Here is a 15,844-nt window from a genome sequence, read left to right as displayed (position 1 = left end):
TGGTTGCTACAGAACAAAATACTAGCAGCAATGGAAGAGAAAGCTAGACCTGAAGTAACCTTACTTATTAAACAAATAATAAAGAAGTATTTACGAAGTCAGCATCATATTCATATGAATAGAGAATGATAAGTAATAAATTTTAAATGTTGGATGATTTCAAGAGAATTTAAATCACTATAAACCTAGAATCTGCGTGTTATTCCTCAACTTAATATGGAACCAACACATCAGATGCTAAAAGTCTGATTACTATAAAAGTAATTTTAACAGAACTAACATCAATAATTTGATGTTTTAGACACTTGTGTAGTATTATAAATGCATATAATTGGCAGCAGATTAATTTCCCAACAGTCTTATAATTTTTGGCATACTGCCAACATAATTTTAAAAAATATCATTGTATTTATGAGTGCATGCATCTGGTTCTAATGAAATAACTTTACGTGGTAATATCAGTGTTTGTGTAACTGATGACATTAACACAATAAAGTTATCAACACACCTCTCAAAACAGCCTTTTGAAAGTGACAACTACACACATAGTAGTCAATGAAAGGTAAAAAGGCAGAAAATCACAGCTGGGCATTAAGCAATCATCAGGTTCAGTGTTTTGTAAACTCAAGGATTGCTTTGTTATCATTAACATGGTAATCCCTAATCCAGCGGTATTTCTTCTGTTGACAGTTTCTTGCTGTGTTCTGAAGTGCTTCAAAGAGAAAAAGCATACACCATAAATTCTCTTTTGTGTACTAACTAGACTATCAATTTGACCATATGACAGCACCCATCTCGTACCATCCTGTTACCAATGTATGGACTTGCCTATGAACAGCAATCCAATTTCCCTTCTCTTCTGATGATAGGATGGAGCATTTTCCCAGGCTTACCAAGCCAAAGACAGACAGAGTGGTCTGAAGACTGAAGTGGAACTGACTTCTTTTACCCCAAGTTAATTCTGCTATTTAGAAATTTACAGTACAATTAGTAAATAATAAAAATATTGTGTAAAAACTTCTCTAGCCCATTCTGTCTCTAATCCCCTGAACCTCCTTGGAAGGAACATGAGGACTTACAATTAAGAATTTTGCATTTTTTCCACAAGGAGCAAAACATCCCAATTCTAGGTGTTCTTACTACTATACAGCAGACCACCTCAGTCACCAACATTTTCCAGGTACCTTTTGTAGAATATCTTCCCTCAAATATACAACATTACTGAATTCACTCTCAAAAATTCCAAAACATCCAAGGTGGCACATACTTTGCACGAAGGAAATAAGGATACATTCATACATCAGCCACACTGATGTCACAGCTGGTCTTTGTGCCACAGAATTTTCACCAATACCATTAACTAAAAAACCCCAAAGCTTTGCAGAAGCACACAGCAATATGTGATACCTAGGCAACTATGGCAAATGCTAAAAAGATCTGAGGAAAATGTTGCTATATTCTTTTACACCAAATATACAGTTAAGACTATGTTCTTTGGCTGAAAAGAATACCATGACAGAAACTTCTGAGCAACAAACACATTTGTCAGTAAGAACTGTGGTATTTCACAGCCTTGACTGATTTATTTATTTTGAAGATGAAACATCTGTGTTTTGGCTACATCTTTTAAAATCAAATTGAAGGGGATAGCATTCTACCTGCTGATAAAGAGATTTTTTTTTAGTGACTTAAAATCCATTTAATCTGGTTTTGCTCCCCAGCCTCTCCTCATTTTATCATGCTTACAATTTCTCATAGAAGTGTTTTACAGAATTCCCCTTGGAATATGCCTCTTCTGCATATTCTGAAAGAGAATTCATTTGGGCTTTTATGGAAAGTGTAAAAAGATGAGACAACAAACACTAACTGGCCCTTGCTCAGTAGTGCTGCTTGCAGAACTATCTTTACTCCAAAACAATGTACTTCTGTTTGATTCTCATTCTGTTGTTTGAAGGACAGAAAAATGTATGCAGATCATAAAAGAAAGGGAGGGGTGGGGGCGGAAGTGAACGCCACATCTGAGGAACCTTCACATATTCTTTGACTGGCATGACGCCAGGTGAAAAGAAGGGGGTTCCTTTTGTTTCTGTAAAGCTGACAGATGTACTATGAACTTGATTGTACTTGGTAATTCCAAAAAGCAGAGGAAAGAAAAAGGAGGCAGCCAATTTATCTCCACAGGTGTTAAACGTGTAATCATCTCAGATGCACCCTATCAGATCAATGGAGCAAGCATGCTACAAGAAACAGCAGCTCTTTCCTTCTGGGTCCAAGTTCATGTCACTCTAAGACAGCTGCTAAATAGACAACAGCAAAAATACCAACACAGTAATTCTAACTTTAAGATACCATGATATGCTCTCAAAGATACCACAAGATGCTTCAGTGCAGTCACATTACATGGTACGGTTCAAATACATGGAAGAGGGTATTATAGCATCCCTCGGGACTGACACAAAAAGGAAGCTTTTTACTTGAATCTTAGAGGGGAGCTTGAGGATCCATACTGAAACCTATATTAAATCAGGGTTTAAATCAAGATGAATTAAAGGCAAAACTTACTGTTTCTAGTACTTCAAAGCACACAATTAATTAAGAAAAAAAAAAAGCACAAGCCACTACTCTGTTGAGAAAAAACCCCCCACCAAAAATCTTACAGGAACAACTGTTCCTATAAGGTCTCTCTGGGGGGCATTTTTTTCCCCTTACAATACTGCTTGGAATGTGTAACACTTTGAACTGGCAAATACAGTTCTTAGGATCTGAAATATGTCATAAGAACAACTGTGCCCAGTGAGACCACAGGTATGTCCATCTTTGAATACCAGGATGCCTCACAAACTGCTGATTGTTGTCCCTTATAGTACAGAGAGATAGTGACAACAATTTGCTCTTGCATCAACACAGTTATTCTACAGCCTAATCACTTCCTTTTAACTGAAGATTTGCATATTTACTATATTATTTCTTAATTTTATTTATTTAAAGTTATTTCAGGGAAGTTATACTGCTGATGTTACAACAAAAGGTCACATTAGAGGCCAGAAGCAATCATTGCAATTACTGACAAAAATCAAAGGTGGGATGTTCGTTCAAAATCCTGAAGCTCTCTGACACACCCTTACTATTTTAGTCTATATTCACACTGATCTTAGTTTATTAGTCCTAACTCCAACATGTCAGAACACCTGTGACAGCAAAAGCACACAGTTTACAGAAGCACTAAAATATTCCTCCTCTCATTCCAGTTGTCAATGTCAGAAATTGTTTCATAGGCATGGAGTAAAATCAGGACCTGCTGTCATAAAAAAAAAAAATCTAACAGAATGTGCAAGTTTCAAAGAGACCTATAGTATTATTATTACAACTCAAAAACCTGTAAATCCAGATTAGCTGAGACACCAGCTACATAGAAGAATAAATCTCCAGATTAAAGTGTCTCCAACAAGTTGGCTAATTTACTGGTGAAAAGGCCTCACCTAAACAAAATAAAATTTAAAAAAAATCCCCTCTCCTTGGAGTGTGAATAACTGTCAATCCTGTAAGAGAAACAAAGCCACACATCTGACTTTTGGAGAAACACAAATATTAACCAGAGTAGAACGTCTTACGACAGTGCGCTGCAAGATAACATATTACAAAATCCAAAACTTGCGTCTAGGTAAGTGTCAAAGATCTCTGCCATTATTCCTAGTTGTCCATTCAATTGCTACATTTACGGAAAAAGTTACTTACTAGCAGGCATTTCAGTAGGACCCTGACTGAGAACCTATTTTATTTTAGCTAAATGTTTCCAGAGCTTGACAGTAAATAATATGCATGAGCCATGTTGACTGTCATCTTCCACTTTTGACTGTCAGACATAGAAGTAACTTGCTAATGTTTCATTCCAATTTCAGCACCATGAGCCTGTTGCATAAGCTGCCTGCTAAAAGCTGTTCCAGATGGAATGACAGTATTTTGTAGGACCCCAAAGATGTGGCTATAGAGATGAGTATGTGTCAACAGCATTGACAGCATGACCTTTTTTCCCTGTTTTTGTCAACAATTCTTATTTCCACCCTTTAATTTTTCCACATTCCCTGTAAGACAGGCCACATAGGAAAACAAATAGTTTTAGTCTCTCAGCCATCTTGGATCACCTACAAGCTCATCTACCTGACTACACAAAGCAGAGGATAAAGGAGAAAGGTGTATAAACAATAAAGTATTTTCAAAATTACAGCCAAGGCCCAAAATTCATTTTAAAGAGGAAACAAAACCCAAGCCCCTACTAATATAAGAATGATGAAGGGCTTTGATGGTTTTCATTAGAGATACTTTCTTTCGTGAATAGTCAGTGGAATGCCAGTACTCCTCGCATTGGAAACAACCTGTTAACAACAAATAACTTCTTCTGATTACAGCATTTTTACTGATAATTTATATACTATATCAACATCACAGAACATTTGTTATTAGCTCTTATTACAATAAATCACAAAAAGTCTACTGATCCTGCTCAAATAAAAATATGTAAATTACACCCACTGCTCATTTCAAACAATGCAGGTAAAACAATATAATTTTTCTGACACACAGGCTGTGCAAGGAATACAATTCTCCACACACACACACATACTGCTTTGCACCCTCAAAAGAGGAAATTACCACAGGGCACTCCTGTCCATTTTCAGATGAACAATTTAGTATTCTGACAAACATTTAATTTACATTTTTTAGTTTTTCCTTTACAATATAAAATAATTTCTTTTTGATGCAGAATGCCACAGCACACAGTATAAGAAGGGGAAAAAAAAAAAGGCAGTTCAGGGCTGAAAGGCAGCAGAAAGAATTGAGAAGGAATGGCTTTTGTTATTTTGACAGCACTCAGCTCGCTGCATAGTTGGATTTATAGTATGTTCTGTAAGGGCAGCAGTTTTCATGGTGTAAGAGTGCCACACAGCTCTGGTTCCTGCAGTGCTCACACCAACAACTTCAAAACTAACTCACTGCAGATGTCCCTATGATCATCTAATCAGACATCAAAAGCAATATACTGACAAGCTCCTGTGCTGATTAGAAGTGTTCTATATATGTTTCACAGCATAAACAGACACACAGTAGTTGCTTTATAAATGGATTCACCCACATCAGAATTCCCTTTTAAAAAATTCCAACTGTTTGGAACTCCCCAGCTGAATGACAGAAAATCCTTTTAAATCTCCCCAGATCTTCCGTTCAGTTCCACATTGCAGTATTTCAAGAGCCAGAGTTAAATTATTAATAGGAAAACTTTTACCAGGAAAAAGTAAATGCCTTCCAGAATTTAAAACCCTTGCTATTCTGAATGACAGCCTGAGACCACACCACATCAGGGAAGCAGCCTTGCCTTTACCCTCAAACACACATGGTAATATCTAAGATGTATTTCCAAATCAACTTTGATGTCCGATTATTTTACATCAACAAGTGTGGATTTAAAGCATTACAAGTGCACCAGCACTGCTAGCTCCTGAAAGAATACTGTTTCTCCCAATATCTGGTTTCCTTCTCAGAGTGCACCTCCTGCAGCACTTAAAGAGGGCCTATAAGAAAGATGGGGACAGACTTTAGTAGAGCCTGGTGTGATAGGACAAGGGGTAATGGTTTTAAACTAAAAGAGGGTAGATTTAGACTAGATATAAGGAAGAAGTTTTTTACAAAGTAGGTGATGAAACGCTGGGACAGGCTACCCCGAGAGATGGCAGATGCCCTGTCCCTGGAAACATCCAAGGTCAGGCTGGATGGGGCTCTGAGCAACCTGATCTAGTGGAAGACATTCATGCTTATGGTAGGAGGGATGAAACCAGATGACCTTAAAGGATCCGTTCCAATCCAAACTGTTGTATGATTCTATCACATAACTACGGGAGAATTTCATATTGAAATTCGAACACATACAAAAGGACCAGAAAGTAAAACTATCCAACCTAGTCCAGTAAACATACTGGACAAAAGTTCTATCTTCTAAAATCAGACAGACAATACAACCCTCATGGCAGTGCAGTCTCTTAGCTCAAGTCTTAGCAGAAATCTGCTGAATCAAGTTATAAACTCTACGGAATTATTCCACCACTGTGCCAAAAAAGACCTTTTCTGCCCTGCCCTACTTTTATGTAGCATGATTAGATGAACTAACATTTCTGGGGTTTTTTTTATACTAAAATACTCACGCATTTTGTAAGTTCTACTGATTATCTCATAGCTGAATTTGTAGCATATCTTTACATTTACATATGAATATAATATCATATAGAAAGGAACAAATCATGAAGCTGTATCCTTACACATGTGGACATTATGCTAATTCGCAGACTCTTAATCAGGAAGGCTAATACACCACAAGCACAATTAGCAGCCAGAAGAACCAGAGGGGGTTTTGACCCTTTTTAACAAGAGCTTGAAACATAAAAATGTTCTAATTATATAGTAACCTTATTCAAAATTGCAAATTACATGTCCACAATGCATAAAAGACAGTCAATTTCAAGTCATATCTAGGCAAAAATTGAAACTGTGTTGAGCCACTGGAGGAGCTCTTCAATTGATCCAGCATCTCATTGTATCTTTAAATATGGATAAATACAATTTAACCAGCCAGTCCTATTGATTAATTCCAAGATAACCTAAGTATTTGTCCAGAAAACATGTAACTACAAAAGAAAGTCACGCAGAAAATAGCATACCATAATAACCAGCAAGAGTGGGTGAAACCTTAGTCCCACCAGAATTAATGCAAAATTCCCATCAATTCAAATAGGATCACAATTCTCTGTCTAAAACTCATGACAAATCAAATCTTATGATAGTAGAGGAAGTCTGTCCCCAGGCAACAAGAGAGACTAGCAGAAGCTACAGCTCCAGAAATGGAAGTTCAGATGTTATAATTATACATTAGCAATTATTTCCTGAATGAACCGGACTGAGCAGTAGCAGCAAAACATATTCTGCTCCCTAAAACCAAACCAAAAAAACCCGCACAATTTCTGCCTTGCTGCACCTCATCTTTACCATGTTGGGCAGAGGGATCCAGTCAGGAACTTCTGAGCTGGTGAGGAGAATCCAAAACTGCAGCTCCTCTCAGCAAACTGGGGACAAGTGTTGAGCAAGAGTTAAGTGCCCCAAGAATGCTTGTTTTTTCTGAAAGGTTTCAACCATCCCAATCACACTGCATGGCCTCGCTCCAGAGGAGATCTCCAGCTGAAGACTACATGCCCATTGCTAAAGCCACTTTGTGAAGCCAGGCCAGTCGCAGCCTGAAAGCGGCTGGGCCAGCCCTTGACAATTGCCATAGCAAAGCTATGGGCACAGAACTTCCTAGAGAAGTAGAATCAGAGAATCCTAGAATGGCTTGGGTTGGAAGGGACCATAAAGATTGCCTAGTCTCAATGCCCCTCATATGGGCAGGGACACCTCCCACTGGACCAGGATGCTCAGAGCCCCATCCAACTTGGCCTTGAACACATCCAGGGATGGGCATCCACAGCTTCTCTGGGCAACTGGTGCCAGTGCCTCACCACCCTCACCATAAAGAATTTCTTCCACATATCTAAACTAAATTTCCCCTCATTCAGTTTGCACCCATTATTCCTTGTCCAGTCACTACAGTTCCTGATGAAGAGCCCCTCTCTAGCTTCCCTGCAGGTCCCCTTCAGATACTGGAAAGCCCCTATGAGGTCTCCACACAACTTTCTCCTCTCCAGGTTGAACAGCCCCAGGTTTCTCAGCCTGTCTTCATAGGGGAGGTTCTCTAGACCCCTTACCAACTTCATGGCCCTCCTCTGGACTCACTCCAACAGGTCCATGTCCTTCCTGTACTGGGGACCCCAGAGCTGGATACAGCACTCCAGGTGGGGTCTCACAAGAACAGAGTAGAGAGGCAGAACCCCCTTCCTTGACCAAAAAAAGCCACGCTTTTTTTGCAGCCTAGGGTTCAGGCGGCTTTCTGGGCTGCAAGTGCATGTTGGCTGGCTCATGTAGAGTTTTTCATCAGTCATTACAACTCTCCAGTCCTTTTCCGCAGGGTTGCTCTCAATCAGTTCTCTGCCCAACCCATAGGTGTGCATAAGTACATTAAACTAATTCTGTATCCCTGAAGGCCTCTCTGGATATCTAGGGAAGGAAGCTTTCACTTTTGAAAGCCTGGCCAGGGCTCTGTAATCCTAACTAGGCAGAAGAGCTAAACAGTAGCTTTAATAAAGTAAAAAATTCATTAGCAAATACTTTTTCCTCAATAAAAAATTCTGATGTGTGTTACCCCTATTTTTCCCTGATTACTGTCTCTAAATTTTTCAGTGGCAGCTATCACAATAAGGAAAGAGAAGTTTGGATGAAAAAAGAAACTCAAATTTTGTACCATCTGTTAAATGACTTCCAGTCTGAGGGAACAGATGCTGGACTTCACTATTGGTTTTTGATTGATCTAGAAGTATTTTGTTAATTGGGGCTAAAACTACAGCTAAGATGTGTCACAGAAAATAGGAAAGAATAGCTCAAATTCTCCTCAAACTACCTGGTCACTCAGAAAAGGTTTTGTTATTTTTGTAGTCATCATACAGCATTAAAAATCAAATCTTCTTTTGAACAAATGGGACAACATCTGAAAAACGGAACACAAGCTCTGTTTGATGCCATAAATATTGTGAACAGCTCAAATGGTCCATCAGTTCAACCAGTTCACTTGAATGGGATAGCAATGTTCTTTTCTTGTACTACTGCATGTTTGCTGTCTTATTTCATGCATTACTCATTGTACAACTGAACTGCATTTTCCAGGAGGTAAATCAGCGTTGTCTTCAGAGAATCCCATGGTAGTCACCTCTGAAAAATCTGATGAAGCACTGGTGTAGCAGTGCACACCGTGCAAGCCAGCATACAGGTATTGCTACACAGAGCTGACTGCCAGTTCCATGTGTGCCAAACACCAAAACACCAGAAGTGCCAAAACTGCTCAGCTAATTATGAAATTCAGTTTCAATTACAAAATAATTGCTAAGATAATTGTGGCATAAGCACTGACTTAATTTTCACTACATGCATTGAAGAATGTTTCATCTACCAACAGCTCTGGGTTTTCTAACTTGTATGTGACTACAAGGAAGCAGTTGAACGTGAAAAAAACTCTGGTTTGTGGCAAAAGAAATACAGTTTTAGTTTTAAATTTTCAGCAGCAATGTACAGAACAAATGATTTTTTTCTAAATAGTGCTTTAACACTTGAATGAAAGACTACAGCTATTTTCAAAACGCAATGTTCAGTTGTTTGTGCCATATTTTTTCATTTGTCAGATATCGATTTTTCTGCATGTTTTAAAACAATCTGTACCTAATTTAACCTATGTTATTTAAGCTTTCTGTGTTTCCCAGAACATTACGCCAAAGCATATTTCAGTATGATTGACGAGAGTTTTAGAAACGGTACTATTGCAAAAATAAGAGTTGGTGTAACATTTTACTGTAACAGATTTTTGCTTTCACAAAAAAGAAAAACAACACCAAACCACAACTTTCAACTTTCTGGGCCTCCCCCTCAACTCCACTTTACACGATAAATTAAAAAAAAAAGTCCTTCTCCACCCCTGCTACCTGTCCAGCTTTGACTGTCACCCCTACAGCTGATGGAGGGATGCTCTGTATTTTAACACAGAGAACTCCTTCAGGCCTAGAGGATTCCTTTGTACTGATGCAAGTCAGTGAAGCATGGTGAGGTTTTAACCTCCAAGTATTACTGCAATCTTCATGTAATGGCATAAAATGCTCTTGTCACCACTAAAATCACATTAAAAAACCCAACTCAACAACATGCTATCTTTCTCTTCTTGATAGTCTATAAAGCATTCAACACACACCCTGGAATGAAACATATTTCACTTGTTTTTCCACCTTTTTTTGCCATTTTCATGGTTATAAACTACCAGAGGTCAGCATTACATACTGACATACTCACTTTATACATTTCTTAACTTTGCCAAGAGTCTAAGATCTGCACTGTTAACCAAGAACTCTTCTTTGTACTTTCACTTATCAGACTAAGTCAGTATTTCATTAATATGCTTGCAGCAAACATCAAGAAAAACCTCTCAGCTCAAACAGGTCTGACAAATGATGCAGAACTTTGACAAAATTCAGCCTCCTGTAACATCATAATGTACTTGGAGAGTCACCGAGACTTTTAAAATTGCACCACTTAGCAAATAACATAAGGCATTGTAAAATAAGGTGCACACAAGATATTTAGATGCACATGCATTTGACCATGCAAAGAGAAACAATGAACAGTCAACTAAAATCCTCTGTTGGCCTTCACAATTAGAGTGTTAGTCTGAGACCCATAAACATCTTTTGCATGCAAGCAAACTGACTGTGTATTTACTTCCTTTATTCACATGAACTTAACTGGAAGTTTGGTCTTAAACACACCTTCAGCTGAAAGGTTCCCACCTCCAGCATGTGTTGCTGAACCCCAGCTCTCTCCCCCTACTCCCTAATGTGCCAACACCGCCATTTGTGGAACTTTGCTATAAACTAGATGTGATCTAGTCTGCAACATCCCTCCTGCACCAAACTAAGACTCAGGGTTTCTGAGTGTTGTTTTGTTTTGAAACAAACCAGCAATATATTGTTTTGCACAGCTGGGGACAGGGAGCGAACTGCAACGTGGTATAGAGAAGCTAAAGGGGAAAAGGCATAAATGTCACAAGCAAATAAAAGCACCAGCACCATTTAAGCCAGCCTTCATGTGGTCTAAAGTAGTGCAGAACTAGACCCACCAGAGCTTTCTAGGCAGTCTCTAAAAAGTAGCTCTATTCTGCTTGAGACACTTATGTATCCCAGCTGACATTCAGAGATTCTAAAGAATTTCATTGTTTTATAAGTAATGTAGGAACATCTTCCCCACACACAAAGTTTCAGGTCTTAAAACTGCAAAGTAGAACATGTGGCCCAAGTGTGACTAAGAGAGCATCACTTTTAGAAGACTAAAGACAGCCTGCAAAAGCATATTATTAAGAGTTACTGCATCTTCACTAATTGTAGCTTTGCAATAAAACTTAATAATAATGACATTGAAAACAAATTTGTCCTCAAAAGGGAACAGTCAGGTAAAACAGAAAAGTGAGATAAAGAAGAGACTGTACAGGATAGCAGCAGGATACCAAAGATGACAGAAATGCCATCAGAAAATAAGGGAAGTGAAAAATGTTGCGAGACCAAAGAAGAAATAGTAAACTGGACATGACACTGAACAAACAAATAATTGCTGAAAATTCAGTTCATATTCCAATGTCTTATGACACCCTCAAGCTTTATGTAAATCTCTTATTTAAAAAAAAAAGAGAACCAGGGTATATTGATTGTATCATCTAAAATAACTATTTTTCCAGAGGAAATTCTCTACTTTACAGAAAATTAGTATGATGCATTTTGTTATAGATCCAAATACATATATAGCTTATAAAACTACTATCTACCAACAGGTAAGAAAAGTTTTGGTCTTAAGAAAAGGGTGATTTACATGACACCTACTGCCACAACATGCTTGAGACCGTGGTCACTGGGATGAGAAGCACTTGGGAAGTCAGCAGGTACGCCCAAAGCTGGATCACTGCTCCTCCGTACCAGAAGCGGTGTGCCTAACAAGACAAAATAGAATGCAAAGGTTCAAGGATGCTAAATTAGCACAAGGGAAAGCTCCTCATGTGGTTAAGTAAGAGAAGTGTGCAGTGCTTAAATATAAGCCTATCTGTGGTAATACCCAGCTGTTAAATTACTAGGTTTGATAGGGTTGTACCATTTCAGATTTACTAAGCTAAAGAAATTATAACATTTTTAAACACTTCTATACCTCCACCCATGAGCTCCTAAATTAGGTAAAAACTGCTGACAAACAGGAGGAAAAGGCATCTCCTCAGAAAAACAAATGACTCGTTGCATGTATCTGTGACCACATGTACCATCAAGTGAATGAAATTAAGATTATAGCTGTTAGTTATTACACTAATTACAGTGGCTGGGGCTGATGGCAGCCAAAATTATTAGATCTAAAAAAGAAGTTTGAACATGGAACAGTTTCCTCATTAGATGCTAACAAAGCTGGAGTGACTCTGCCACACTCACTTTCAGCACAACTTTGTCAATATAGCTGGAATAACCTAATGCCCTTAACCCTTCCTCATGGTGAGCAAGTTTTTATATGCAGGTACTCCCTTCTATGTTAACTTCTGCAGGAAACCAGTAAGAAAAGCAAAAGTAAGATTTAAATTTGTGTCCCAGTATTAAGGGAATGCTTAAATATCAGAAGGTGAATATTGTTTTTTCTGCCAAGTGATTATCATCTTTGTACCAGGAGCTATGCATGTTTTTATAAGGAGGTTGGGTAGAAAGGGATTGATCACCAAATGTATCCATTTGGTGTGATTTTCCAAATGTGTCAATATGTCAAAATGAACCGAATCTCTCCACTCAAATATTCTTGTTCTTCACATGAAGCTGAGGAGAAATTTGTTTCCCCCTCTAGGCATATTTGGTAAGGTGGTGTATAAAAGCTAAATACAAGTTTACTCCCTTCTTTAAGATAAATACTTATGCCTTAAAATAAATTTTTCTGTGTATGACTAAAGTTTCTGGTGGCCTGTATCCAATTTTTTGTCTCTCTTCAATACAACAGTTTGAAAACAGATGCTGAGACATTTTTGTGTGATTCAACACTATTTAGTCTCCAACTCTTTTTGACATAAACATGAACAGTACAGAGAAACTACTGAAAACCCTTTGCACTGATACTTTTATTTGTAAAACTTGCTCAACTCATTGAGCAGACTGTTCCTTACATTCTTCGAAGCCATCATCCCAGCCCCTTTCCTCATTCCTGTCCTCCTTTTTCCACAGTAACTCAAAGAGGGTATAAAAAATTCCCCACAGTCAACTTAAGAGGTCAAAGATGGGAAGAGAGGGGGATGAATGACCCCACTCATAAAAATCATTTATATCAAGCTCATCCTTCTCCCAAAGCCAACAGTCTGAAATTAGATTTCTCCTTTTTTCTTGAGCTGTCTTCTACAACCAACTCCTCATTTCTTTCTCATTCCTCTGGCTGAAGGAAAGATGAAGGCTCCCAACACTGACTACTGGGACACAAGACCCCTGTTTGTTCCAGGGCCTTCCAGCACCAACACACCAGGGGAAAGATGTCTCCTGTACAACACCATTTCAGCACTTGGCTGCTCTCTGTATTGACTGTTTTAAGATGCCTCTCTTTACTACATTCCCCATCCTCAGTTCTGAAGACCTCCTTTCACTTGCTTTTTGTCAGTGTTTTCCAGAGAAACTGAAGCAAAATTTACAACTGTCTAAACTTTGAAACCAAAGTCTGCAGGAGCAGCAGGATTATAGAGAATACTGTTTTCCAGTTTGGGAAGATTGCCTTGCAGCTATTTTCTTTCTTTTTATTCCTGCAAATTTTTGCTTATTGCCATGAGGCAATGAAATTTATTGTGCTCATCTGGAATGCTTCTCTACTTGCAGAAAAACAACTGGACTTTTTGGCTATTGTATACAATGCTTTCTCTTTTCTCCCAGTATGTTGTAAATTTTAGGGTCCTACAGATCATTTTTTACTTGAAGAGAAAAACAGTCTATTTTTTTCATTTTTTTAAATGTTTTTACAGACATGTAACGATTTCTTGTACAGAAATATGTCATAACACCTCTGTGAAACAAGTCAGCTGTAGTCTTTAGCTAAAACTATACAAAACAGTGCCTCTGGCCCTTATTGTTTTAAATGTACACACCACAAAAACACAAAATGAACCTTTTATTAGACAAAGATAAACTGAACCAAAATGTGCTTTCTAATAGGAGAAAATTCACAGCAAACAGGACGACTGGATAAAAGAGTTGAGAAGAAGCTGTACTGCCCCTCCTTTGCAGGAGAGTCCCTTATTCCCTTTCACAAGACAGCAATTCTCTAGCAGCTCCCTGAGCTAACAAATCCGCCCCATCTCCCCTCATCTCCTCTGTGGCTTGGGCTGTTGCCTGCCATTAAGAACACATTTGACACCGCTCGGTGTGTTCCAGCCTGCACCTCTCCCACGAGCTCCTTTCTTTTCCCAGCCTTTCCCCGCCTCCTCTGTACTGCACACTCAGGTCTCCTGAAAGCAAGCATGCTCCCTTGCACTCTCACAGAGAGAAACCTCCCCACATCCTACAGCCCCGGCCTCAACCTGACTCAGGAGCTGGACCATGTCCACTATCCATACATACCTTGAACTCGTTCATCCCCATCTTCTTCAGCCATCAGTGATACTGTTTATTACAGACGTGCTGTAGAAAATCACCCACACTTTCCTAAGAGATTCTGTCATCTGTTTTCTTCTGTCAGGAAACGGAATGTTGCCTTTTTCCTTACAGCTTTCCTTTAGACATGCTGTGTTTCCATGTCATTCTACTCACGCTCTTACATTTGTGCTGAACATTTATAACAACCAATGTAAGCTCAAACACAAAATCCATCTTTCCCTGAATGATGAGAGAAACTCCTTCCTGCATACCAAGCTGATCATAGAAACATGTTTTTTAATAAGCACTACTATTTTGTGCCAGAGTAGCACTTTGTATTTTAAACTTAGGAACTCAGTTTTTAAAAATAGTTATCCTCATCTTGCAGCACTGCATCAGGAGTTTGCAGATGACAAAAGTTGAAACACATGTTCAAAAATTTTTTTCATAATGACAGCCTTTAACCTCAATCACTTCAGGGTGTACTTCCCCTTCTTTAAAAATTTGCAGAGTACCTTTTATTATGGTACCACAGCACCTTCTAAGCACATGTGTCAACCTTATTCAAAATACACACTCTTAGATAAAGCTGATGAGGAAAAAGTCCAGCAGTTTTCCTTACTTAAAGTCTATCACTTATTTTCAACCAATGTAGATCAATCTTTTCTTTTTGCTAGCATCACCCTCAAAAATTAGTATCTACAAAGACTCATGGTTAACAGTGTATTTTCCCTGAACTCTTATATTTTGGAAATATTTTTCTAAACTGCAAATATGGTTGAAACAAGCATATGGTAGAAACCACACTTAGATTTAAATTGGTTGCATTAGGGAAGAAAAAAAAAAAACAGAAGAGAGAGTTCTGCCATTTGTGTACAATTAAAAACTGAAAACTTTCATCAACACAATGGCAAGAAAAACATCTCCATACCAGATGTAATCCGATTGTCTTAGTTTGTTTTGCTTTAAATGTCACCAAAAAGCTGTACACAGACATTAACACATAACCGTGAACAGGAGTGTGCTCTGCCTCACTGAAGGCCTCTGGCAGTTCAAAAATCAGCACCTGAGGTTAGGACGGCCTGATGAACTAGAAGTGATGTGTTCAAGAATATTGTGCAACTGCAGGTAAATAATGCAAGGTCTGGAATTCAGGACCTGAACACGGTCAGGGGAACTGTGGAGCTCCAGCTGCCCCTGCTGGGGTCCCCCTAAGCTCTACACGGTTTCCAGGCTCTGAGTTCTGGCATCAGATTTCAGGCCTACATTTAGACAGTTGAGTACCACTCAAGACGATCAATATAACAAAAAAAGATTATTCCTGTCCTTCCTTAATTTCACTCATTTGTTCTAACGTCTCTGCTCAGGAAAGCACAGTCCACCTCCTGTCTGAAATCCCTTAATTCTTTGAGATATAGGTTGTAGGTTGCCGAAAAATGCTGAAGACAACCAGACTTTATCACCCATGAGCATTGTTGGCAGGCTGGGCTATCTGTAATGCAGTCAAATTATGTTCTAAAAGTTGATATCAGCATTGCTTTGGATGCAAA

The 15,844-nt window shown here is 38.6% G+C and overlaps 1 protein-coding gene across 6 annotated transcripts in view; it reads right to left on the bottom strand.

Moving 5' to 3' along the window:
• The window catches only part of PARD3B (par-3 family cell polarity regulator beta), a 402,302-nt gene that overhangs the window by 253,786 nt on the left and 132,672 nt on the right, over positions 1 to 15,844 (bottom strand). For 4 of the 6 annotated variants that reach the window (XM_039554939.1, XM_039554936.1, XM_039554938.1 and 1 more), the window contains exon 4: positions 11,544 to 11,650. The exons of 1 other annotated variant lie outside the window; for it this stretch is intronic. In XM_039554939.1, the coding sequence (XP_039410873.1) occupies positions 11,544 to 11,650 (107 nt within the window). Of the gene's footprint in view, positions 1 to 11,543; positions 11,651 to 15,844 lie in introns of those variants that run through there. One more of the 6 variants, XM_039554941.1, reaches the window with a different exon arrangement.

This window comes from Corvus cornix, chromosome 7, assembly GCF_000738735.6.
Source record: "Corvus cornix cornix isolate S_Up_H32 chromosome 7, ASM73873v5, whole genome shotgun sequence".
NCBI lineage: Eukaryota > Metazoa > Chordata > Aves > Passeriformes > Corvidae > Corvus > Corvus cornix.
Note: the sequence above shows the minus strand (reverse complement) of the source record. Positions and strands in the feature narration are given on the sequence as shown.